This window comes from Emys orbicularis, chromosome 13 (genome assembly GCF_028017835.1).
Source record: "Emys orbicularis isolate rEmyOrb1 chromosome 13, rEmyOrb1.hap1, whole genome shotgun sequence".
NCBI classification, from domain to species: Eukaryota; Metazoa; Chordata; order Testudines; family Emydidae; genus Emys; species Emys orbicularis.
Window position 1 is genome coordinate 21,931,617 of NC_088695.1, and position 27,295 is coordinate 21,958,911.

Below are 27,295 nucleotides of genomic sequence, written 5' to 3' on the forward strand. Positions count from 1 at the left end.
CAATCCTAGATTTGGTCTCTCAAGACAAAAGGAGAATACTGCATCCAGATCTATGGTCCCTGCATGTTACAGCTTGGATGATTTTTTCATGAATGATCTGGAAAGAGCATGCTCTTGCGGAGATGAAGGAAGAGGGGGACATGCATCAGGGCCCTAGTTGTGCCCTGGGTGATCGCCACTTCCCACCACCCAACACAGATGTAATGAGGTTGAGTAGTGCCCATCTAAGAAAAATTAAAGCTACTGATTATTCCTCAAAAAAGGTTTTTACTGACTTTCGACTATAAAGGCAACACAGACAAAATAAAAAAAGCAAGAATAAAGACCAACACTAAATAAGGATTAATATAAATGGCAAGTTATACTGAAGACAAGCACATGTAAAGTTATTATTCATCAGCTACTTACTACTATTCTTAACACTGTAGTATCGATACAGACTTGAGATCAATTCAGCTTGAGCAACCAGACTTCTTTACTCCATAAATTTATACTGCATGCAACCAGACTTCTTTACTCCATAATCTTACCCTGCATTCGTCCGAAAATACGTTACCCTTCAGTCGGCCGTTTTCCACACTGGCCAGGTACAGACAGTCGAGAAGTGCACGTCCCTTCGGTTCAGGGGGTGTGGGTACCGAACACACACACACACACAATTATGTGCCTTTGTTCTTTTTATCTTATCTGCCAGCCGTGTTTTTAAAACAGACCAACCAATTAGGGTAGGCCAAATTCTCAGTGTGGTTAGCGTTGTCGCTTTGACTGTATAATTTATGCTTACTTATCTCCTTGTAGCCAATTGTTTTAAATGTGGTTAATGTGGGTTAGACAAGCTGTGCCCGGGGGTACAACATATCTCACTTTATAGGAGTCAGCATAGTGTGTTATCTGGTTGCAGCGCGTTTTCACCGCAAGTCTTAGTTTCCTTTTGCAAAGCTTGCTTTTTTAAAGCTTCCGGAAGTTTGAGGCCTCAACATTGACAATACTTTTGTTCAGTTTAAGCTTGACAATACTTTTGTTCAAATTAATCACAGTTCTAAGGATGTCCAAAATATTTTGCTTAATAGAAAGTACAAAATCTACCGACAAAACCAAATGGAAGAGATTCGCAGTTTGAGCTCAAGTGCACTACCTCTCTTCTTGAATAGACATTCCACTTATTTTGCACTAATTACTTTCATTGAAATCAACTGGACTCTCAATTAGTTTCATACAAGTCCAACTGGCAGCTCTATCTGCCTTTCATCCACATATTCAAAACTCATATTCAGAATTACAAAGTATTCTCACATTGCTGCATGCCTAGATTTATAAAGGGGCCTAGTGCAGATTTTCCCTTACAGTCAGAGAATCTCCTTTGTGGGATTTGAATGTCATTTTAGCAAATCTGAAGCTTCCACCATTTGAACCATTAGCTGCTTGTTCATTTCAACATCTTTCTGTGAAAACTCCATTTCTGCTTGCCACCATGCTGGTGCATGGAGTCAGAGAAATCTTAGCCTTAATGGCAGACCGACTGTACACTGTTTTTCATAAAGATAAGGTCTCCAGACTCATCCTAGTTTCATTCCTAAAATTGTATTCAAATTTCATATTAATCAAACTATTTGTTTAACTATTTTCTTTCCAAAACCTCTCTCTAGTAATATGGAAAAGAAATTACACACCTTAGACATTACAAGAGCACCATCCTTTTAGACAGAACTAAGCCGTGCAGAATCTCATTTAGATTATTCATAGCCTATGCTGAGAAGGTAAAAAGCGGGCTGTTTCTTTCAGAAGAATATCCAAATGGATCTCTGACTGCATCAGGTTGTGTTACCAGAAGCTAACCTTTCTCCCCCTATTCAGATTAAAGCTCACTCTACCAGAGTTTATGCTGCTTCAGCAACTTCCTTTGGAAATGTCCCTATAAATATATAGGACAACTATCTGGGGTCATTTCACCATTTCACTGTGCTTAGGAGAGGTCTCCAGAGCTGATGCTTGCTTTGTTAAAGTAGTTGTTCAGCTGCGGTTTTCTTGAGATTTCAGTATCCTACCTCCTAGTCTGAGTTCACTGCTTGGGAGCTACCAGGAGTGGAATGCAGATAGATAATCACTTGAAGAGAAAGAGGCTACTTACCTTACAGTAACTGATGTTCTTTTGAGATGTGTTGCCTTTCCCATCCCATGGCCTGCCCGCCTTCTGCACTATATCAAAGGCTGTACTCATTTGGATTTTGTTTAATGAAAGAACTGACAGGCAATTGGCCCCGCCTGACCCTTGAACAACAACAACAAAAAAGGTGAAATTATGGAAACACATGGTTATAAGGTCCCCCAAACTTCCTTCCTCAGTCTCCTTAGTCGTGTCAGCCTCTCATCTGCCCTTCTCTGTGCCTTTTATTTTTTATAGCTATCCAGCAAGATGTTATTTTTGGATCAGGATTTTTCCTAAGAGATTTAAGAAATCCCTTTCTGGGTGTTGACCCTCCCTGCTCACCTTCCCCACTGCCATAGAGCTTCAGACTAACAATTCCTGAATTAGTGGTAGCAACCAAAGGATGGCTGTATTGAAAATACATCCATTTATCTAAACCTCTCACTCCATTATTGAAGACAGGCTATCCTCTGGGAAAATGGCTGCCTCATAGACTCCATAGTTAAGAAACTGGACAGGCAATTATAAGGAGCACTAGGAAGGTGGGGAGCAGGAGACCGCATAGGAGGAGTGCAGGGGAGAGACTGAGGGGTTCTGAGGGATGTAGGGTGCATAGAGGAGGCTGAGGGAGGTGCAAAGGAGCGCTTGAGGGGGTGCAGGAAGGTAGGCTATGAGGGTAATACAAGGGCAGCAGAGAGGGATTGACATTTAAGAGACTGTGGGGAAAGAGCGATGGGAGGAGCTCAGAGGGAGAATGTGAGGGTGGGAGGAGACTGCGTTGGGAAGGGACAGAGACATGGTAGTGTTAGATGAGGGTGTGGAGGGGGTAGAATGGCAGTTCCCCCCTCAGGCGCAAGAGAGGGCAAGAGGGCATCTCCTCCAATTAGACACCGGGAGACTGCATTTCTGCATGTTCATTGCTGGTGAGTTTGGACACCGAGATACACTCTCTCTCACTCACTTGGGGAGGGGCCTTCCCCAGAAAGGCTCAAATGACACAAGTGAAAACAAACAAGCAATGCTTGCTATCTATTTACCTTTTAAATCTCAGGAACTTTAAACCACACTCATGCTTATTTCAGGCCTAGTTCATGACTCTGAATGCTTGGGGTTGATGTTACCACATTCCCTGTTCCTCTTGCTGTGCCCAGAACTGTCACTGGCTAAGACTTGGGAGCTGGTGTCCGCTATCCCCCATTGGCTGTGACCTGATAGCCACCTGTTCCTCCATGAGTGTGTTTTGTCCCCTTTTCTCTTTTTCCATCATCCCCAGGGACGCTCTTCTCCCTATGTTGGCAGGAGGGGCTGTCCTTTGGTGGCTCCTGCTCTGCTCACCAGGAGCAGGTGTGTCAATTCCCATCCCTCTTAGTGCCACCACTTCCTCTCTTCCCTCTTGGATAGGGAGTGGCACCCGACCCACAAGGCAAAAACACTGAAGACGTTTCTCTCTGCCCATCCTCAGCCTGTGCAGCCTGCCTGCTCTGCTGCTCTGTCTCTGCTGCCCCTGCAGGGGGTCATAGGGATGGGGGTGGGGGCAGCAACAGCAGAAGTCCCTGGAGTCTGGGTGGGGGGAGCTGCAGTGCCTCTGCTGCCCACCCCAGCAGAGGCAGCCTCTGGGCCAAGACAGAAGCAGGAAACCAGGGAGTAGCCCAGCTTGAGCAGAGCTGTTGAGGAGGGAGAAACAACCCCAGCCTCCCTCAGGGCTGGGCTCAGTCTCTGATGCCCCAATTCTCTCTCTCCCTAGTGGATGTGACTCTGGATCCAGACACAGCTTATCCCCATCTTGTCCTGTCCGAGGATCGGAAAAGTGTGGAATGGAGACCCCAACATCGGGATGTACCTGACTACCCCAAGAGATTTGACTGTGTAACCTGTGTGCTGGGCTATGAGGGCTTCATCTCAGGGAGACATTACTGGGAGATAGATGTAGGGGGTGGGACAACTTGGGGTGTGGGAGTAGCCAAAGAGTCTGTGAGCAGGAAGGGATGGATCCACTTTAGCCCTCAGGAGGGGATCTGGGCTGTGGATGAGTGCAGGGGTCAGCACCGAGCCCTCGCCCCTATTGAGATCCCCCTGTCCCTGAGTAAAAGCATCAGGAAAATTGGTATTTACCTGGACTATGAAGGGGGGCGAGTAGCATTCTATGATCTGGTTAGAGAGGACCCATTCTTCACTTTCACAGCCCATTTCTCTGAGAAAGTATTTCCTTTCTTCTTGGTGTATTCTCAAATCACAGTGTGTCTCCGGGGGACTGGGGAATGATTTGCCCATTGGGGTCTGAGGTCTAGCCTCACACCGCTAAGTCTCTGGGGGATTGTCTGCTCCTCAGCAGCTACAGATGCTCTGTCTCCAGGGAGGAAAGTTAGGGCATGTTCACACTGGCAGAGTTATAGCACCTTTGTCCCTCTCTGCGTTCCCACCCCTCCTTCTAAATGGAAAAGCACCAGGTTAAAGATGGATTCCAGTTCAGGTGAAATGATCACATGTCACTGTAAGACTTCATTACCCACTTGCCACACAGGTATACAGGAAGACTTGCAATTAAACAGAGCCATTTACAACCAATTGTCCTGGTTAATGGGAGCCATCAAGATTCCAAGCCACCATTAATGGCCCACACTTTGCATAATTACAATAGGACCTAAGAGTTATATTTCATATTTCTAGTTTCAGATACAAGAGTGATACATTTATACAAATAAGATGAACACACACAGTAGATGATAAGCTTTGTAATGATACCTTACAAAAGACCTTTTGCATGAAGCATATTCTAGTTACATTATATTCATACTCATTAGCATATTTTCCTAACATCATATGGAGTGCACCATCACACCTGCTATGTATGTACTGCAGTGGGGGTGTACCCGGTCCACCCACCATTCTTTGGGGTGTACCATTCATTTAATGGACTGAAAGGACACACTGAAGAGTGCTGGTTGCAACTGCTCCCACACGTTCGCCCATTGGGGAGTATTTCCAGCTCTAGGCTGTGGCCACCTTAAATCTGGATTTTTCCAGCTTGGCATTCAGGGTTAGGGTTACATTCTGCAAAGCTGTTAAATTGTCACATACCCAACATCCCAGGGGACGTAAGCAGTGACAGCAAATCCAGGAGCTGTGCACCAGCTTCTCACCCCCCAGGACAGAAAGAAGGGGCGTACCACTCCATTGACACACGTGATGCTTGCCCAATTAGCGCCCAACCCTATTGGATGGCTCCTCAAGCCAAAACCGCAATAGAAAGGGAGATCAAGGACATGTTACAGATGGGTGTAATCCGCCCCTCTGAGAGTGCATGGGCTTCTCCAATGGTTCTGGTTCCCAAACCAGAGGGGGAAATCCGCTTTTGTGTGGACTACTGTAAGCTAAATGCTGTAACTCACCCAGAAAACTGTCCAATGCCATGCCCAGATGAGCTATTGGAGAAAATGGGATGTGCCCAATTCATGTCCACCTTAGACTTAACTAAGGGGTACTGGCAAGTGCCGCTAGATGACCCCACCAAGGAAAGGTCAGCCTTCATCACCCATGTAGGGCTGTATGAATTTAATGTGCTCCCTTTCGGACTGTGAAATGCACCTGCTACCTTCCAGAGACTGGTAGATAACCTTCTGGCTGGATTTGGGGAATTTGCAGTTGCCTACCTTGATGATGTGGCTATATTCTGAGATTCATGGACAGAATACCTTGAACACCTCCAAACTGTCTTCCAGCGCATAAGGGAGGCGGGATTAACCGTTAAGGCAAAAAAATGTCAAATGGGGCTAAACAGGGTAACGTACCTTCGACACCAGGTGGGTCAAGGAACTATTAACCCCCTACAGGCTAAGGTAAATGCTATCCAAAATTGGCCTGTCCCTAAGTCAAAGAAGCAGGTCCAATCCTTCTTGGGATTGGCTGGGTATTACTGATGATTTGTACCACACTACAGCCAAATTGCCACCCCACTGACAGACCTGACCAGGGAGAAAAGCCAAATGCAGTTCAGTGGACTGAGAAGTGTCAGAAAGCCTTTAACCAGCTTAAGGAGGCCCTTACATCTGACCCTGTACTAAGGGCCCCGGACTGCGACCAACTGTTCGAACCACAGATGCATCCGAGCATGGTATAGAAGTGGTTTTCATGCAGAAAGGACCAGATCAACAATTCCATCCTGTCATGTTTCCTCTCAAAAAACTTTCTGAAAGGGAAAGCCACTGGTCAGTCTCAGACAAAGAATGTTATGCCATTGTGTATGCTCTGGAGAAGCTAAGCCCATACATTTGGGGACTGTGTTTCCACCTGAAAACTGCACTGAAGTGGCTTCACTCAGTCAAAGAAACTTAACAAAAAACTTCTTCAGCGGAGTTTAGCTCTTCAAGACTTTGATTTTGAAATAAAACACACTTCAGGAGCCTCTAACAAAGTGGTTGATGCACTCTCTGGGAAGGTTTCCTAGAATCAGCCGGGTAAAAATGTCCCTGCCTTCTAAGTCATTGTAGTCCTTAAAATGTAAAAAGTACTGTTTAGAATCATAGACTATCAGGGTTGGAAGGGACCTCAGGAGGTCATCTAGTCCAACCCCCTGCTCAAAGCAGGACCTAATCCCAACTAAATCATCCCAGCCAGGGCTTTGTCAAGCCTGAGCTTAAAAACCTCCAAGGAAGGAGATTCCACCACCTCCCTAGGTAACCCATTCCAGTGCTTCACCACCCTCCTAGTGAAAAAGTTTTTCCTAATATCCAACCTAAACCTCCCCCACTGCAACTTGAGACCATTACTCCTTGTTCTGTCATCTGCTACCACTGAGAACAGTCTAGATCCATCCTCTTTGGAACCCCCTTTCAGGTAGTTGAAAGCAGCTATAAAATCCCCCCTCATTCTTTTCTTCTGCAGACTAAACAATCCCAGTTTCCTCAGCCTCTCCTCATAAGTCATGTGCTCCAGACCCCTAATCATTTTTGTTGCCCTCCGCTGGACTCTTTCCAATTTTTCCACATCCTTCTTGTAGGGTGGGGCCCAAAACTGGACACAGTACTCCAGGTGAGGCCTCACCAGCCTCTAATAGAGGGGAACGATCACATCCCTCGATCTGCTGGCAATGCCCCTACTTATACAGCCCAAAATGCCGTTAGCCTTCTTGACAACAAGGGCACACTGTTGACTCATATCCAGCTTCTCGTCCACTGTAACCCCTAGGTCCTTTTCTACAGAACTGCTGCCTAGCCACTCGGTCCCTAGTCTGTAACAGTGAATGGGATTCTTCCGTCCTAAGTGCAGGACTCTGCACTTGTCCTTGTTGAACCTCATCAGGTTTCTTTTGGCCCAATCCTCTAATTTGTCTAGGTCCCTCTGTATCCTATCCCTACCCTCCAGCGTATCTACCACTCCTCCCAGTTTAGTGTCATCTGCAAACTTGCTGAGAGTGCAGTCCACGCCATCCTCCAGATCATTAATGAAGATATTGAACAAAACCGGCCCCAGGACCGACCCTTGGGGCACTCCGCTTGAAACCGACTGCCAACTAGACATGGAGCCGTTGATCACTACCCGTTGAGCCTGACAATCTAGCCAGCTTTCTATCCACCTTATAGTCTATTCATCCAGCCCATACTTCTTTAACTTGCTGGCAAGAATACTGTTTGGTTCTTCATGTAGTTATTAGAGATGCATGTATCTTATTAACTCTGTTTCCTAAACCTCCAGGAAGAAATCCCAGCTGGTGTGGACCCAACCTGAACAAGGCTGGCCAGCACCATCTGTGATTTTTGGGGGTGGGTGGGTGATAAATGAAGGGTGGGGGTAGCTCCCTTTTATGGACACCCAGCCAGCCAGTTAGCTATAAAGTCCCTCTTGGGGGCTGTTCTCTGCTTGCTTTACCTGTAAAGGGTTAAAAAAAGTCCCCCAGGTAAAGGAAAGGGAGTGGGCACCTGACCAAAAGAACCAATGGGAAGGCTAGAACTTTTTAAAGTGAGGAAAAAACTTTCCCTTTGTCTCTGTTGTTGTTCTCCGGGAAAGAGGGGAACAGGGAGCAGTTATGCTATGAGAAGCTTTAAGCCAGGTATGATCACAGATCATCAGATCATATCTAGAACTACTTATTTGGAACCCCCCAGATGCATAAGTAGATCAGAAATGTTTAGAAAGATGCAATTAGGTTTATTTCTGTTTATTTCTTATGGCTAGTGAACTCCTCTGTGCTAACCCCAGATGCTTTTGTTTGCTTGTAACCTTTAATCTGAACTCCCAAGAAAGCTATTTTGGGTGCTTAATTTTTGGAATTGCTCTTTTAAAATCTAGCAAAAGCCTAAGTTCCAGATGTATTTTCTTACTTTTTGTTTTTAATAAAATTTACCTTTTTTAAGGACAGGATTTGATTTTGGTGTCCCAAGAGGTTTGTGCATATGCTGTTTGATTAAGCGGAGAGGCTAAAAGAGGGAGTTTGACTTGGAGTTCACCTGGGGAGAGCCCACTGAGGTGTTGAACTTGCAGGCTCCTCTGAGTAGTTGCTGCAACAGCTGAGGAAGCTCTTAGAAGGAAGGTGATATGGATGGTGAGCGATCAGCTGTTGTGACCTGCACAGGATGTGCCATGTTTGTCTTTCTTCCACATGACAGAAGCGACTTTGTCTGTACAAAGTGCAAACTGGTCTCCATATTGGAAGAGAAGGTTCAAGGTCTGGAGAAACAAGTTTCAACCCTGCGTTGTATAAGAGAAAATGAAGATTTCCTGGACAGACGTCAGGATATGCTTCTATGGGCACAATATTCTGAAGATTCAGAGCAGGCTTCGCAGTGGGGACAGAAGGACGGTGAAGAAAATTGGCAGCATCTGACCTCCAGAAGAAGAAATAGGAGCGTCCATGTACCAGCAATGCAGATACAGGTGAGCAACCGTTTTCATGATATCTCCACAGGTACTAATGCGGAGAGTGGAATAGATGATACAGCTGAGGGAAGGGAGCAGAAGGAGACTCCACCGATTGGAAGGCATGAGATGCACTGTCCTAGGGATGGGGGTTCCATGACCACCGCTCCCAAGAGAAGGAGGTGGGTTGTAGTGGTTGGGGACTCCCTCCTCAGGGGGACCGAGTCATCTATCTGCCGTCCCTTCTGGGAAAACCGAGAAGTGTGCTGCTTGCCAGGAGCTAGGATTCACGATGTGACGGAGAGACTACCGAGACTCATCAAGCCCTTGGATCGCTACCCCTTCCTGCTTCTCCACGTGGGCACTAATGATACTGCCAAGAATGACCTTGAGCTGATCACTGCGGACTACGTGGCTCTGGGAAGAAGGATAAAGGAGTTTGAGGCGCAAGTGGTGTTCTCGTCCATCCTCCCAGTGGAAGGAAAAGGCCCAGGTAGAGACCGTCGACTCGTGGAAGTCAATGAATGGCTCCACAGGTGGTGTCGGAGAGAAGGCTTTGAATTCTTTGACCATGGGATGGTGTTCCAAGAAGGAGGAGTGCTAGGCAGAGACGGGCTCCACCTAACGAAGAGAGGGAAGAGCATCTTTGCAAGCAGGCTGGCTAACCTAGTGAGGAGGGCTTTAAACTAGGTTCACCGGGGGAAGGAGACCAAAGCCCTGAGCTAAGTGGGGAAGTGAGGAAGCACGAACAGGAGAGCGCAAGAGCAGGGCACCCCACCGCTGGTCTTCAGGGCACTTCGGCGGCGGGTCCCGGAGCAGAAGGACCCCCCGCTGCCGAACTGCCGCCGAAGACCCGGAGCGGAAGAAGCTCCGGGGGCCCAGGCCCCGCGAGAGTTTTCCGGGGTCCCCAGAGCGAGTGAAGGACCCCGCTCCAGGGCCCCCGAAAAAATCTCATGGGGGCCTGGGGCAAATTGCCCCACTTTCCCCCCCCCCCCCCGGGCAACCCTGCGCAAGAGGGAAAGACTCCTGCCTTGTACTGAGAAAGCAGGATGATCAGTGAGTAATCTTAAGTGCCTATACACAAATACAAGAAGCCTGGGAAACAAGCATGGGGAACTGGAAGTCCTGGCACAGTCAAGGAATTATGATGTGATTGGAATAACAGAGACTTGGTGGGATAACTCACATGACTGGAGTACTGTCATGGATGGATATAAACTGTTCAGGAAGGACAGGCAGGGCAGAAAAGGAGGGGGAGTTGCATTGTATGTAAGAGAGCAGTATGACTGCTCAGAGCTCCGGTATGAAACTGCAGAAAAACCTGAGAGTCTCTGGATTAAATGTAGAAGTGTGAAGATTAGTGTGAGGAGGTTCCCAGAGCTGTGACTGTGATATGAAGGATCAGGGGATTAGTGTGAGGAGTTTCCCAGAGCTGTGATTGTGATATGAGGAGATCTGAGGGTTAGTGTGAGGAGGTTACCGGAGCTGTGACTGTGATATGAGGAGATCGAAAGGACGAGATCGCAGGTAAACTCTCACACGAATCCCCCGGTCATGACCCAAAGGTCATGACCATAGATGAGTATGGGGTTGTAGAGTGACCTGTAAAACGAGAGCTTTGCCCAAGAACTGAGCTCCCGCTTCACCACCATGGATCGGTACATCTCCCGCGTCACTGCCACCATCACACCAATCTGCCAGTTGATCTCATACTCCCGCTTGCCATCACTCCTGAACCAGAACCCTAGATACTTGAACTCGTCCACTAAGGGCAGCTGCTCCCCTCGCACCTGGAGAGAGCAGTCCAGGAGCTGATTGGAGCTGCTGATTCTCAACCCAGCTGCTTCACATTCCAGATGACATAGCTCTGGGGTTCCTTGGAACATGCAAGCCCTTCCACCACAGCAAGGTAGCGATCCTCGGAGGGCTTTTTTGTTTTTGTTTGGTTTGCTATTTAATTTCCTAGTTTTTTTTTAAATTGAAAAAAGCCCAGGTGGGGAAAGTGACCTGGATGCACGTTGCCCTGACATTGCTCCTCATTCCCCCTCCCCCTCACAGCCCCCTAGGGGTGTGTGGAGTAGCAGGGTTGGAAGGGGAAGTGATCAGCAGTGCCAGCTGCTTTACGCATCCAGGTCACTTTCCTCACGTGAGTGCAGAAGGTGAGTGCAGGGGTTAGTGGTGCTGTGGGTTAGGAGTGCAGGAGGGGGGTGCAGGAGTTAGGGGCTCAGGAAGGTGGTGCAGGGGTTGGGGCACAGGGGGCACAGTGCAGCACAAGATAAGTGTGGTAATACACCATATATCATGCCACCCTTACTTCTCCACTGCTGCTGGCGAAGGCACTGCCTTCAGAGGTAGGCACCCAGCCATCAGCTGCCACTCTCCAGCCCCCACCAAGCCAGTGCTTAATTTGTGCTGGGGCTTGCTGGTGGTGGGGCTGTGGACAAGCACCTCTTTCAATACAAATTAAGCACTGGGGGGAGGCAGCAGGGCCTGGGGGGTTGCTGGGGAGCCCATGGGGGCCAGAGGTGCTGGCGTAGCATTAAAAATTGCTATCCAACATAATTTGCTACCAATAGCAGTTACTGATAAATAAGGTTGTTATTTGCTGACTTGTTCTAATTTTCTATCTTTTGCCGTTCCCGTCTTCTGGTACAGGTGTAGTGAATTGTAACCAGTGAGGGTACCTCTGTCACTTCTCACCTTTCTTGTCCTCTGGTCCAGGGGTAGCAAATTCTGAGTGATGGGTTACATCTGTCACAAGTTGCTGCCTCTCACATTGTAGGACTCTATGGGTTGTATTTGGCCCATGGGCCCTACTTTGGCCATCACTGGCTACACTAACTTTTTTTTATATGCGACAAAGGTTGTCTAAAGAAAGAACTTGACAGTGGTGTGGGCAGGGCTGTCCTTACCCATACGCAAAGTACGCAGCTGCCTAGGGCACCAGGAAATTTGGCGCACCCCTGCTCTGCCCCTGCTCTGCCCCAGCCCCGCCCCACTCCCCTGAGCTCTGCAGCAGGTCCAGGCCTGCACTCATCGGCGGCGGGAAGTGCAGCCACCCGGCCCCAGCCGTGCTGCAGGTGAGTGCTGGGGGTGGTTCCCCCTGTCCCCCATGCCAGCCCTGCCCCCCCACGGAGGCCTGGGACCAGCCCCCCCCCCACTTCCTCCCCTGCAGAGGCTTGGGGCCCCACACCCCCCCATGAGGGGGCTGCATAGGGCCCCAGAATAGCTAGGGACAGCCCTGGGTGTGGGATGGAAGCATAAAGTCTTCAGCTGCCAAATGACCCTGCCTGCTGTACATATGTATCAATTACCTCTTAATAGCGTGAGGTCATTCAAACATCATTTATTATGCAGCTTATACATATCTTTGATGCGTATTAAAATATAAATTAAATAGCACAATGACATGCATCTGCACAATGATAACAAAGGTAAATGATGAAGTGCTAAAAGTAATGAAAATAACATTTTAAAAAGTAATCAATTAAAAGGAGCAAAAGTATATTTTAAATGGATTACAAGGAAGGGAGAGCAATTCAGGGAACCCCAGCAACAGATAAGACAAATTTGTGAACTGTTTCCTGCAGCAGATAGAGAAGAGTGGCAATGACTAGGCACTGGGATGCCTGTGCCTTTAAGAACCCAGCCCTGGGAAACCCTTTGCTGACTCATTTGCGCAGGCAGGCATAGCGTTCACAGAAACTTCATCTCGGTTCTGCTTCCTGCATCCCTTGTTGCAGGCAGAAGCTGCATGCCGCGAGGTAAGGAGGGGCTGCTGGAGAACAGCCCGGGGAGAAACAAAACGCTTAAGATAGAAATGGGGGCGGGGGGGCAAAGGGAGGCACGGGGGAGAAACAGGCTGGAAGCTGGCAGGAGGGTGGGGAGGGGCAGACAGGGTCTGAGGGAAGCCTGGGTGGGGGGCTCCCAGTCCCTACTTACCAGGGCTGCCTACAGCCAGTGATGATCTGCCAAAAAATCTTAACAACCGGTTCCCTCCTCCTCACCTCATGAGGGGGTCGTGGTCCGCCCCTGCCCCTGGGACTCCCGCTCCATCCAACCCCTTGCGTTCCTTGATGCCCCCCCCCCCCGGACACCTGCCCCATCCACCCCCCTTCCCTGTCCCCTGACTGTCCCCTGCTGCCCCATCCAACCCCTCCTATCATTCCTGATGGTCCCCCGGGACCCCTGCCCCATCCAACCACCCCTTCTCTCTGTCCCCTGACTGCCCCTGGAACACCTGCCCCTGACTGCCCCCCCCCCGCCCCATCCAACCCTTGCTCCTTCCTGACTGTACCCCGGGACCCTTGCCCCCATTCAATCCCCCTGTTCCCTGCCCTCTGACTGCCCCGACCCCTATCCACTTGACCACCACCACCCCGAACTCCCCTGCCCTCTATCCAACACCTGCTCCCTTACCGTGCTGCCTGAAGGTGGCTGGCGGCACTACAGCTGCGCTGCGGGGCCGCTGGGCCGGACCCGGGCTGGAGCTGCGGGGCCGCTGGGCCTGGGCCGGGGCGGGGCTGGAGCAGGTTGGCCGCTGGGCTGGGGCCGGGCCGCACCTCCCTGGAACCTTCCTTGTGTCCCCCCGCCCCAGCTCACCTGCGCGAAGCCGCCGCTTGCTTTTCAGCCCTCCCAGGCTTCCCGCGCAAACGGCTTCCCAAACGGAAGCAGGGGAGGGGGAGGAGAAGACGGGTGGAGCGTTCAGGGGAGGAGGCAGAGGTGGAGCAGAGGTGAGCTGAGGCCAGGGGCAGGGCGGAGAGCTGCTGGAGCTTTACTGGTTGTTAAATTTAAAAGCCCTTTTAGAACCAGTTGTCCCGCGTGGGACAACTGGTTCTAAAAGGGCTTCTAAATTTAACAACTGGTTCCCGCGAACCGGTGCGAACCGGCTCCAGCTCACTACTGCCTACAGCTGTTGTGAGAGCGTTGGACCCCACGACTCTGTAGCTGCGGGGGAGGCAGCTGCGTGGCGCTCCCCGCAGAGTCCAGTGCCCGAGCTCTGGGACCCCGATCCGCACTGGAAGGGGAGCACGGATGCAAGCCTGGAACAGGCAGACTGGCTGAGAGGCTGGGGACCATGGTGCGCAAGACCATGCCATGCCGCCCGTCTGCCCAGCGCTGAGACCACGCTGGGGCCGGGGGCGCTCTAACGGCACCGCCCGCCCAGCATTAGGGCTGGAGGTGCTCTGGCCATGCCCCCAGCCAGCTGCAAACGGCACAGACTGAGGAATTAATCTCTCCAGTCTCCTCCCCATTGCTCCTAGATGCCACTTCTGTTGCCCTAAAATAATGAAGGGGAGAGGGGGAAATGAAGAAAAACAGCTGAAACTCTCTGGGAGGGACAGTGAAATAAAGTAACTCTGGATCTGAGTCCCATTCTACTCAGGGCTGGCTCTAGGTTTTTTGCCGCCCCAAGCAAAAAATGTTGCTGCCCCAAGCTCCAAGAGCTGGAATGCTGCCTGAGCCAAAAAAAAAAAAAAAGGATGGCCGGAATGCCACCCCTGGACATGTGCCGCCCCAAGCACCAGGTTTGCTGGTGCCTAGAGCTGGTGACCGGTCCTGATTCTACTCCACCCCATGCTGGGGGTGAGGCTGATCATCCTGGCAAATAAATGCATTAGTCTCTAAGGTGCCACAAGTACTCCTGTTCTTTTTTCATCCTGGCAATGAGACCCAGACAGACTATCACTCTGGCCATGTCTGTACCACAAAATTAAGTCAACCTAACTTACATCAGCATACAACTGGCATAGTAATTGCATTGCTCTCTTGTTGTCTGGCCCAATTAATATTTCATTAAAGCGGAAAGGTTTCAACAAGTGAGAATCACTCATAAGTCCAGAATATCCCAAAGTCTAGTGGTTAGGTCATTTCAAAGATGGCAAAGCTGAGGTAAGCAATGAGAACGGCCATACTGAGTCAGACCAATGATCCATCTAGCCCACGATCCTGTCTTCCCACAGTGGCCAGTGGGAATGAGCAGAACAGGGCAATTTTGAATGATCCATCCCCTCTCATACAGTCCCAGCTTCTGGCAGTTGGAGGTTTAGGGACAGCATACCACAGCAAGACAGTAGCAGAGCCAGAGCTCAAACCCAAGAGAACTTGCTTCACATACACTGTTTGCTAGACTACGCTGTGCTCAGTGCACTTTCAGTCACTGTGGAGAAGATTTACATACTAGATAGAGTCAAGTTTTGCTCTCATGCACAGCACTGCAAATCAGAAACCAACTCCACTGAAGGTAGTCTCTTTGTTCCAGATTTACATTGGTGTAGCTGAGAGGAGAATCTGGCCCATAAAATATAGATGGCAAAAGTCTTTGATATATCCAAATCAGTACAGTGTTTATCTATTACAACTCCTATCCATGCTATAGACACAAGATGGAGAGAGAAAAACATATTGTGGATGAATGAATAGAGGATAGAACTGGAGTATTGTGTCCAGATCTGGGCACCACATTTCAGGAAAGATGTGGAGAAATTAGGAGAAAGCCAGAGGAGAACATCAACAATTATTAAAGGTCTAGAAAACACAACCTATGTGGGAAGATTGAAAGAATTGAGTTTGTTTAGTCTGGAGAAGAGAAGACAGAGAGGGGAAATAACAGTTTTCAAGTACATAAAAGGTTGTTACAAGATGGAGGGAGGTAAATTGTTCTCCTTAACCCCTGAGGCTAGGACAAGAAGCAATGGGCTTAAATTGCAGCAAGGGAGGTTTAGGTTGGACATTAGGAAAAACTTCCTATCTGTCAGGGTGGTTAAGCACTGGAATAAATTGCCTAAGGAGGCTGTGGAATCTCTGTGATTCAAGATTTTTTTTAAGAACAGGTTAGACAAACACCTGTCCGGGATCATCTAGATCGGGGTTCTCTTTTTTTCTCTCGGAGGCACCCTTCGACATGCTATAAAAACTCCAGGGCCCAGTGGGGGGGAAAGGGAGGGGCTTGGGGCAGCAGGACCGGCTCTAGGTTTTTTGCCGCCCCAAGCAAAAAAATTTTTGGCTGCCCCCCGTCCCAGCCCTGGGCTCCTTGCCGCACCCCCTGCCACCCCAGCCCTGGGCTCTCCCCCCACACACACACACCCCCTGCCGCCCCAGCCCTGGACTCTCCCCCCCCACACACACACCCTGCCGCCCCAGCTCTGGGCTCCCCCCTACCCCCCCACCATTGCCCCCACACACACACCTCCTGCCGCCCCAGCCCTGGTCTCCCCCCCCCCCCTGCACCCTCCTTCCACTGCAGCCCTGGGTCACTGGTAACTTGCTCCCAGGGCAGGTCATTCAGTAGGAATTTTAGATGTGCACAGAACACAGACAGGATTGGTTCCCATATGGTTACAGAACTGCAGTAAAGTGGAACAATTTTCAGCTTCTGTGATAGGAGGATATCTGGATGCATATTATAAGACTGTCCTACATAAATGAGGAAAAGTTGAGGTGCCCTTATTATTCTTTTGTTCCACTCTTTCTTTCTATGGGGAATTTGCCAATGCAATATCACTGTCTTCCTTTTAAACAAACAAACAAAAAAAGGCAATGGCTGTTGAAAATAGCAATTCCAGCCCTAATAACCACTGAGAAGCATTTCTTGCTCAATTTTATCCTACTTTTTCTACAGCAAGTTACAGTGGATCAGTATATTTGATTTGGGAGAAATGAAGTAACAGCTGCCCAAACTGAGCTTGAGCACTCCTGAATTTTGAGGTGTTCAAATCTGGAAGGCAGGTGCTGGGGGGGGAGGGGGCTGTGGCTCCGCAGGGGAGCATGGCAGCATGTATGCAGCAGCGTGTCTGGCGCTGCGCGAAGCCAGACACGCTGGTCTGAGTGGCACGGTAAGGGGGCTGGGGGGTTGGAGAAGGGGTAGGGGGTTCCAGGGGGGCAGTCAAGGGACAGGGAGCAGGGGGGGTTGGATGGGGCAGAGGTTCAGGGGGGCAGTCAGGGGCAGGGAGAAGGGGAGGTTAGATGGGTTGGGGGTTAGATGGGTCAGGGGTTCAGGGGGGGCAGTCAGGGGACAGACAGCAGTTGGATAGGCATGGGAGTCCCAGGGGTATGTCAGGGGATAGGTAGGGGGTGGGGTCCTAGGGGGGAAGTTGGGGGGGTCTCAGGAGGGGGCAGTTGGGGACAAGGAGAAGGGAGGCTTAGATAGGGGGTGGGGTCCTGGGGGGCAGTTGGAGCAGGGGTCCTGGGAGGGGGTGATCAGGGGACAGGGAGCAGGGGGGTTGGATGGGTTGGGGTTTCTGTGGGGGGTAGTTGGAGGGAGTGGATGGTGGCAGGGTGGGGCTACCCTCCCTCCCCGTGAAGTGTCCTATTTTTTGAATGTTAAAATATGGTATCCCTACTCACAGTGCAGCTCTCCATTCACAGCAGGCTGCAGCATGAGATCTCAGCTTCCTCACTCCCTCCCCCTCTTTCCTGTTGGTAGTGGCCAAGGGAATGCTGGGAAATGTAGTTCTTTCCCTGCTCCAGGGCTGGCTCTATAGGCAGGGAGCTAACCAAGGAACTACAGCTCCCAGGGCCCCCTGTTGGTTCTTAGCTCCCATGCTGGATCCCTGCCGCCCCTGCAAATGGGCTGCCCCAAACACCTGCTTGCTTTGCTGGTGCCTAGAGCTGCCCCTGTGGGGCAGGGCCCAGGGCCCTTGGCATAGGCATAGTTTGACTTCTATTTGGGGGCCAGGGGCCAGTGGGACTTGAGCCACCTCTGCATGGCGGGGTCCAGGGAGGGAACGCCGGCTCCACCCTCTAGCTCACCTCAGCAGGACACCCAGCCTGTCTGGGTTGGAGGGAAGGAGGGCGTGCAACCAAAATTGAAAACAGCTTAGGGTGCAGGTGTAGCTATGAGCTGTAGTGCAGGCATGGGGGGGTAGCTCAGGGTGCAGGCAGGGGGTAGTTAGGGACTATGTGCAGGGAGGAGAGTAGCTCAGGGTGTGGGGAGGGGGTGGGCAGGGGGGTAGCTTGGTGCAGGGAGGGGGTAGATAGGGGCAGTCTGCAGGCAGGGGGTAGCTCACGATGCAGGCAGGGGAGTACCTCAGGGTGCACGGAGGGGATAGCTAGGGGCTGTGTGTGGGCAGGGGGTATTTCAGGGTGAAGGGTGGGGGTAGCTAGGGGTTGTGTGCCAGCAAGTGGGTAGTTCAGGGTGTAGGCATGGGGTAGCTAGGGCTGTGTGCGGGCAGGGAGTAGCTCAGGGAGCAGGTACCTTGAGGTTGTGTGCTGGCAAGTGGGTAGCTCAGGGTGCGGGGAGGGAGAAGGTAGGGGCTGTGTGTGGGCAGGGGGTAGCTCAGGGAGCGGGATACCTGGGGCTGTGTGTAGGCAGGGAGTATTTCAGGGTGCAGGGAGGGGGTAGCTAGGGGCTGCGTGAGGGCAGGGGGGAGCTCAGGGTGCAGGGAGGGAGAAGCTAGGGGCTGGGTACGGGCAGGGGGGTAGCTCAGGGTGCAGGCAGGTGGTTGTTAGTGACAGTGTGTGGGCAGGAGTAGCTCAGGATGCAGGGAGGGGGGTACCTGGGGCTGTGTGCGGCCAGGGGAGTAGCTCAGGGTGCAAGGAGAGTGTCGCTAGGGGCTATGTGTAGGCAGGGGAGTAGCTTAGGGTGCAGGCAGTGGGTAGCTAGGAGCTGTGTATAGACAGGGGGTAGCTCAGGTTTCTGGGAGGGGGTAGCTCAGGGTGCAGGGAGAGTGGTACTAGAGGCTGTGAGAAGGCAGGGGAGTAGTGCAGGGAGGGGGGGTACTAGGGGCTGTGTGCTGGGAGGGCTCCCCTGCAGACCCTGTTCCTGGAAGGGTCTGCCAGCCATGGAGCTGGGTCCCCTCACCCAGGTGGCTCTTTCTGGCTGGGAGCTGAGGAGCAGCTTTAACCTGGGGCACCAGCAGGAGAGGAGGGAATGCTTCTGCTGCCTGCTGCATGGCACCAGCCAGAGCAGAAGATGCTCTGCACTGCCAGGCTCTGGCTTCCTGCCTCACACCTGGCTTGGGGGCGGGGAGAGGAGATGGGGTGGGGAGGTGTGGCGCTGCCCCCGGGAGTGCCATGATCTTGTGCTGCAGTTTGGGGTAGGGAGCAATGCTCTCCATTTCCCCAACTCTGCCCTTGGGCTCAGGGCTTCTGCCCCACAGGGAGCACCAGGGCTCGGGGCTTTGGGATTCAGCCCCACTCTGGGGATCGGGGCTTCAGCGCCACTAGGGGCGCCAGGGATCAAGGCTGCAGCCATGGGGCCCTGCGGCCCCCTTGAAAGGGCTCGCAGTCCCCCAGGTAGCCGTGTTCCCCCAGTTGGGAACCATTGATCTAGGTAATACTTAGTCCAGCGTTGAGTGCAGGGAACTGGACTAGATGACTTCTCGAGGCTGCTTCCAGTCCTGTGATTCTGTGAAATCCCAGCTGTACTTTTACTGCAATCTCCTTAGAGTAGCTATTGCATTGGCCTCTTGTTTGTACAGCACCAAGCACATTGTAGTAATAATAATAATAATGATAATAAAATAATTAAAAGTAGGGCTGTTGATTAGTCGCAGTTAACGCACGCGATTAAATCAAATTTAATCACAATTTTAAAAATTGCAATTAATCGCACTTTTAATCGAACTGTTAAACAATAGAATACCAATCGAAATGTATTAAATATTTTGAGATGTTTTTCTACATCTTCAAATATATTGATTTAAATTACAACAGAGAATACAAAGTGTACAGTGTTCACTTTATATTATTCTTTTTTATTACAAATATTTGCACAGTAAAAATGACAAACAAAGAAATAGTATTTTTTAATTCACCTCATAGAAGTTCTGAAGTGCAAACTCTTTATCGTGAAAATGCAAGTTACAAATGTAGATTTTTTTTGTTTTGTTACATAACTGTACCCAAAAAGAAAACCAACCTCTGTTTGTCAGAAGCTGGGAACGGGAGACAGGGAATGGATCACTTGATGATTACCTGTTCTGTTCACTCCCTCTGGGGCATCTGGCACTGGCCACTGTCTGAAGACAGAATACTGGACTAGATGGACCTTTGGTCTGATCCAGTATGGCCGTTCTTATGTTCTAAAACAATGTAAAGCTTTAGAGCCTACAAGTCCACACATTCCTACTTCTTGTTCAGCCAATCACTCAAACAAATTTGTATACATTTACGGGACATAATGCTGCCTGCTTCTTATTTACAATGTCACCTGAAAGTGAGAACAGGCATTTGCAGCCAGCATTGCAAGGTATTTACGTGCCATATATGCTAAACATTTGTATGCCCCTTCATGCTTCGGCCGCCATTCCAGAGGACATGCTTCCATGCTGATGACACTTGTTTAAAAAAAAAATGTGTTAATTAAATTTGTGACCGAACTCCTTGGGGGGGTGGGGAATTTGTCTCCTGCTCTGTTTTACCCGCATTCCGCCATATATTTCATGTTATAACAATCTTGGATGATGACCCAGTACAGATTTGACAAAGTGCAAAGAAGGTACCAATGTGAGATTTCTAAATATAGCTACAGCACTTGACCCAAGGTTTAAGAATCTGAAGTGCCTTCCAAAATCTGAGAGGCATAACGTGTGGACCATGCTTTCAGAAGTCTTAGAAGAACAACACTCCAATGCTGAAACCACAGAACTGAACCACCAAAAAAGAAAGTCAACCTTCTGCTGGTGGCATCTGACTCAGGTGATGAATATGAGTCGGGCTGCACTGCTATGGATCATTCTCGAGCAGAACCCGTCATCAGCATGGATGCATGTCCTCTGGAAGAGTGGTTGAAGCATGAAAGAACATATGAATCTTTAGCGCATCTGGCACGTAAATATCTTGCCATGCTGGCTACAACAGTGCCATGTAAACAACTGTTGTCACTTTCAGGTGACATTGTAAACAAGAAGCAGGGAGCATTATCTCCTACAAATGTAAACAAACTTGTTTGAGCGATTGGCTGAACAAGAAGTAGGACTGAGTGGACTTGTAGGCTCTAAAGTTGTACATTGTTTTATTTTTGAGTGCAGTTATTTTTTTGTACATAATTCTACATTTGTAAGTTCAACTTTCATGATAAAGAGATTGCACTGCATTATTTGTATTAGGTGAATTGAAAAATCCTATTTCTTTTGTTTTTTACTGTGCAAATATTTGTAATCAAAATAATAATATAAAGTGAGCACTGTACACTTTGTATTCTGTGTGGTAATTGAAATCAATATATTTGAAAATGTAGAAAACATCCACAAATATTTAAATAAATGGTATTGTATTATTCTTTAACAGTGCAATTAATCACGATTAATTTTTTTAATCGCTTGACAGCAGGGTGGATTTGAATTAAATCATGATTTAAATCACTAGTCAGGAAGACTCGATTCAATCATGGATTTCTACATAAAAGTGCATTCTTGTTGGTTGTTATAACCTTAATACATATTCTTCACAACTCCGAGATAGATGTAGGTTTCATTTTTAGAAGGTACACACTATACATTTTTTAAATGATTTATTTTGAAAACTTTTCAGATTAGTTTTACAGCTATATCAGAAAATGAATGATTGTTTTGTTATTTCATTTACCAAAGGTAATGGAAGCAGTTCACCTCCCAATGACTTCTTAAATATCTATCTCCAATTCAACAGGTTAATCATTAATATTTGGAGGATTTCCTTGCCATGCTGTATTAGGAGGAGAACATCACCAGACAGACATTTAAATTGTTTTATTTAACTAAAACAACAACATTGTGTATTCTGGATTTTTTTTCTTCAACGGCAAACATAATATTTTAACAAAACAAGCATTTGAGTTTAGTTAAACATTCAAGTTTTTTAAAATCAGGTTTGTTCTTGTTAAAATTGTTTTTAACTAAAATAGTTAAATGAATTACTTAAACAAAAAACAAAAACTTAAAATATTGGCTTCTGTAGCGAACTCAGTCATGTTCACCTTCATTTTTCTGTTTGTTCATAATCTGGAAAAGCAAAACAAGCTTTCCTGCTTTTTCAGGTCCCAAACGATTTCTCAATTTGGAATGAATTAGTCCAAAGGAAGAAAATATTGTTTCTACACCGGCAGAAGAAGCTACTGCTGTTTAAAGTGAGATTATCACTTCAACAGTCTCTGAATCCAAGTGCTTAAGTGACTTCCACCAGTTCACTGGTGTGACTTTCTTTAAAACATCATCAGCGCACATATATTTCTTGAATGGTTCATCCTTAGCTCTGAAGTTTATTATAACTGGCATTATGGAGGGATGATTGCTGGATGTCCATGTCATAGTCCACTCCTCTTCTTCAGCAGTTGAGGTTTGACCCTGGTACCGAGTATTGAGAATATTTGCAAGAAAATGAGCTGAAGATAGTGCTTGTCCCATTCGTTTTTTTAATGCTTGTAATTTAACTCTGTCATTGCATATTTCTCTTTTTAAGATCTCACTCAGTTCCATCCAAATTTCAACAGCATCAGCAATAAAACAGCTATTTCCCTGCATTTTGTTCAAGGCTACAGAAATAGGCTTCAGGGTACTCAGCATGTGTTCAACATTTCTCTTAAGCCCAATGTTGAGAACTTTGGCTGTGACAGTGCCATCTATTTTTTCACTATTTTGTTCACAAACAGAAGCCCAGACAGTTCTCTCTCTGCTTTAGAGAGAGAAGGGCCTGGCTGCCTGGAGCTGAGAGGTACCTGAGGGAAGCAGGGCTGGAGGAAGGCTAAAGGAGCTGGGGAGCTCTGGCCTGGGAAAAACCCCAGGCTGCAGGCCTAGAGCAAGGCCAGCTAGGTACTGGGGTTGCAAAGGGACAGCCCTGGGTAGGCAGAGGCAGCAGGTCCAAACCCCCCTTGCCAGTGATGAGTGGCTGATACTGCAGTCTGCCCCAGGGAGTGGGGGCTTGATGGTGACTGGCAGTGGCCTGGTACTGAGGTGAGGTGGGGATAGTGGGTGGGGGTTCCCCAGGGAGGGGAGACCCAGATCTGTGGGGTACTGCCGGGGGCAGTGCCTCTGTTTAACCCAGGAACATTTAGCTCTAGGGGCAGAATTGGTGGACAAAGAGACAGAGGCTGAGGACCCAAATAGCGTTTTAGATAAAATCATTAAACCGACAGATAATGTTTAATGCAAAATGTTGAACGTCTTCTTCGTTCAGCAAATTACAAAATCTTGCTTAGAAAAAACACTAACAGTTAGAGCGTGTTTTGGGAACAAAACAGGCTGTGTTGTAAAATAAAATGTCAGTTAAAAATAACTGTGTAAAGCGTGTTTTTATGGAGTTCAAGGGATGTGGGGTTTGTCAAAAGGGCGGTAGGTTGCCCCTGTAGTATATGCGCTATTAGGTTACAGTTTGTCAACAACAACAAAAGGTATATGAACGGCCTGTTCCTCTAACAAAGGCCCAACCACCTCACCCAGGGCTCTGTCTTCATATAGGCTTGGCTTTTAAAGTGTTTATTCCTTTACAAAACTTAATATAACTTTCACTTGCATTTGTTAAAAAGCAGGCAAAGAAGCAGCCTTCTTATCTCTGATCTACTGGCTTACAGAGGTTGTTTTTGCTGACAGCTGCTTTGCTGTAAAAGCCTGCTGTCCTTACTAAAAAAAAAAAAAATGCCAGTGATAGCCTAAAACCTAGGGGAAAACTTTTATAAACAGGCTTTCTGTGTTTTTAAGCCTGGGTTGTTTCTGCAGACTTACATGTTATTGAAACACCTATGTCTAAGGGACTAAATGAAGGTCTGGGTCTTCAGGTAGGCTTGTCTTTTCAAGTGTTTATTCCTTTCCAAGCCTTTCACCTCTCTTTGTTAAAAAGTGGGGATGTGTCTTAGGTTTGTCTTTTTAAGTCATTATACCTTTGCAAAACTTAATGTAACTTTAACATGTTTGTTAAAAAGCAGGTAAAGAAGCAGACTCCTTCTCTGTGATCCACTGACTCACAGAGGCTGCTTTGCTAACAGGAGCTTTGCTGCAAAAGCCTGTTTTACATTGTGCTTACTAAAAAATAACACCTGTTAGTCTAAAACCTAGGGGAAAACCTTTTAAAATTTGCTTGTTACTAAAAGCTTATGGTTTTAAATTTTATAAAAGATAAACTTGTCTTTTCAAGTGTTTATTCCTTTACAAGCCTTTTACCTCTATTTCTTAAAAAGTGGGGGGAAAAACGAACTTCTTCTCTCTAATCCACTGGTTTACAAAATAAGGGGTATATAAACTGTCTGTTACTAAAAACCTGGGGTGCTTCTGCCTGCTCTTTTTTTATTGAAACACTCCTGTAAATAAAGGACTGTGTCTTCATTTAGGCATGTCTTTTCAAGTGTTTAGTCCCTTAAAAGCCTTAATATAACGTTCACTTCTATTTGTTAAAAAGTGGGGTAAGAAGCAATCTTCTTCTCTCTAATCCACTGGTTTACAAAATAAGGGGTATATAAACTGTCTGTTACTAAAAACCTGGGGTTTTAAACCTAAGATGCTTCTGCCTGCTCCTTTTTTATTACAACACATACAAAAGGGATGTGTCTTAGGTTTGTCTTTTCAAGTCATTATAAAGCAAAGCTTTATTCCTTTGCAAAACTTAATGTAACTTTAACTTGTGTTTGTTAAAAAGTTTGGGAAAGAAGCAGCCTTCTTATCTCTGATCCACTGACTCACAGAGACTGCTTTGCTAACAGGTGCTTTGCTGCAGCTTCACATTGTTTTTACTAAAAAAAATAACCCTGTTAGTTTAAAACCTAGGGGAAAACTTTTAAAAATTGTTTGTTACTAAAAGCTTATGGTTTAAACTTTTATAAAAATCCCTCTGCCTGCTCTTTTTCATTGAAACACTTATGCCAAAGGGGTTAAATAAAGAAATGTGTCTTCATTTAGGCATGTCTTTTCAAGTGTTTATTCCCTTAAAAGCCTTAATATAACGTTCACCTCTACTTGTTAAAAAGTGGGGAAAGAAGCAATCTTCTTCTTCTCTCTAATTCACTGGTTTACAAAATAAGGGGTATGTAAACTGTCTGTTACTAAAAACCTGGGGTTTTAAACCTGGGTGCTTCTGCCTGCTCCTTTTTTATTACAACACATACAAAAGGGATGTGTCTTTTCAAGTCACTATACCTTTGCAAAACGTAATGTAACTTTAACATGTGTTTGTTAAAAAGCAGGTAAAGAAGCAAACTCCTTCTCTGTGATCCACTGACTCACAGAGGCTGCTTTGCTATAACAGGAGCTTTGCTGCAAAAGCCTGTTTCACATTGTGCTTACTAAAAAATAACACCTGTTAGTCTAAAACCTAGGGGACAACTTTTAAAATTTGCTTGTTGCTAAAAGCTTATGGTTTTAAATTTTATAAAAAAACCCTCTGTAAAAGGGCTACATGGCAAAAAAAAAAAAAAAAAAGCTAAGGGTCTGTTTCTTTAGATAAGAATAAAACAGTTAAAAGGGAGAGAGGAGGGAGTTGGCTCTTGTTTAAAATCTTGGGACTCTAGAATTGGTTCAAAAAATGAATTCTATGATGCTGTTGTAAAATAAACTCTAATTGGTCCGATTCAAAGGCGGTGATAACAAGTCTGAGAAGGTCTGAACCAGGGACAGAAAGACTTAAAAGGTGAGAATTCTCTCTCTCTCTCTCTCTCTCTCTCATATTTTCTCTCTCTCTGACTCAACCATGTGCTGTCTATCTTTGCCCTTTGCAAAGGGGGCTCTCTTTTCCCTTTTCTTGCCCTGTTCTTTCTTTTAACCTCTTTTTTTCTTAACCTACCCTGATACTGAATGCTTTTTTATTCACTTTTTTACCCTGTGCTTACTAAACAGACTCTGCCTGCTTCTCTCTCATTCTGATTCCACCATGTGCTGTCTATCTTTTTTTTTTTTTGTCCTGTTCTTTCTTTTAACCTCTCTCTTTTCTTAACCTACACTGGTATTGAATAGTTTTAATGCTTTTTTATTCACTTTTTTACCCTGTGCTTACCAAACAGGCTTTGCCTTAGTAAATGCCCTTTTTAAACCTAGTTTTCAATATTATTTTACTCTTTTTCTTAAACTAACCCTTTAAAATCAAATATTTCCTTTTTTCTTTAAGTTCTATCTTTCTAGTCTTGAATAACCTGTCCTTACCAACCTCTCTCCTAACTCAACCACCCCAAAGAACCTTTCTTTCCTTTTTTTCTCTAAATCTTACTCAAACTTTCTTTTTTCATCTTTACACTCTCTCACTCTCTTCTTTCAACCTTTTCCTCTCCATGTACCCAAGCACAAACACACACAACACTACCCCTACTCAAACACACACACACAATTTTTCAAAATGGCCAACGGCGCCAAACTTTGGCGCCACCGGAAATGGGGTGGGAAGGCGGGACATAAGCCCTAAATGGGCCCTAATTGGGCATACAGACCTGTGAAAATTGCATGGTGATGAATACTATCGAGCGGTATACTACTTGTGTTATCTTATGCCAAGATCACTCGATAGTCCTTGGAATTCAGGAATTTCTGATGCTATTTTATAATTTCTCCCTTCAGACTGACTCCTGTCTCAGAATAGATACAAGCTGGGCTTTGACCTTTAGACCTCGCAGTAACACAAGTATGAGCTTCACCATAAACACCAGATGAGCAACAAGATTATCTTTTATGGGTTTGTTACAGGAGGTTTCATTCTGGGAGTGAGGTGAAAAAATAGTTTAAAATCAAAAATGTCAGTAAGGTTTTGAAGAACAGAAAAAGGAGGCTCCTCAAACCTGTTACCTTCATCCAAAGAGGGATACCTGGAAAAGAGCCTGGTGGATAATCAGCTGAACACGAGCTCCCTGGAAAATAGCCTGCTGCCGCCATGGAAACTTACATTTCAGTAGGAGTGCGCGTGCTTCTTTAATGGCTGAATGACTATACTGTTCCTGAGGGTCCTGTGGCACCTTTAAGACTAACAGAAGTATTGGAGCATAAGCTTTCGTGGGTGAATGCCCACTTCATCAGACGCAAGTAATGGAAATTTCCAGAGGCGGGTATAAATCAGTATGGAGATAACGAGGTTAGTTCAATCAGGGAGGGTGAGGTGCTCTGCTAGCAGTTGAGGTGTGAACACCAAGGGAGGAGAAACTGCTTCTGTAGTTGGATAGCCATTCACAGTCTTTGTTTAATCCTGATCTGATGGTGTCAAATTTGCAAATGAACTGGAGCTCAGCAGTTTCTCTTTGGAGTCTGGTCCTGAAGTTTTTTTGCTGTAAGATGGCTACCTTTACATCTGCTATTGTGTGGCCAGGGAGGTTGAAGTGTTTTCCTACAGGTTTTTGTATATTGCCATTCCTGATATCTGACTTGTGTCCTCGATGCCAACTCTACCCACATATCTACACCAGCAACACCATAA

General features: G+C 47.2%; 2 protein-coding genes and 1 pseudogene across 2 annotated transcripts in view; all 3 read left to right on the top strand.

The window, feature by feature from the left end:
* LOC135887682 (butyrophilin subfamily 1 member A1-like) overlaps positions 1 to 4,408 on the top strand; it is a 47,135-nt gene extending 42,727 nt beyond the window's left edge. Inside the window, exon 7 of the mRNA XM_065415409.1 lies at positions 3,891 to 4,408. Coding sequence (XP_065271481.1) covers positions 3,891 to 4,408 — 518 coding nt within the window. The remainder of the gene's footprint in view (positions 1 to 3,890) is intronic.
* Positions 1 to 27,295, top strand: part of LOC135887580 (zinc finger protein 420-like) — a 411,396-nt pseudogene that overhangs the window by 274,291 nt on the left and 109,810 nt on the right.
* LOC135887686 (butyrophilin subfamily 1 member A1-like) overlaps positions 12,670 to 27,295 on the top strand; it is a 63,888-nt gene continuing 49,262 nt past the window's right edge. Inside the window, exon 1 of the mRNA XM_065415413.1 lies at positions 12,670 to 12,762. Coding sequence (XP_065271485.1) covers positions 12,753 to 12,762 — 10 coding nt within the window. The 5' untranslated portion in view covers positions 12,670 to 12,752. The remainder of the gene's footprint in view (positions 12,763 to 27,295) is intronic.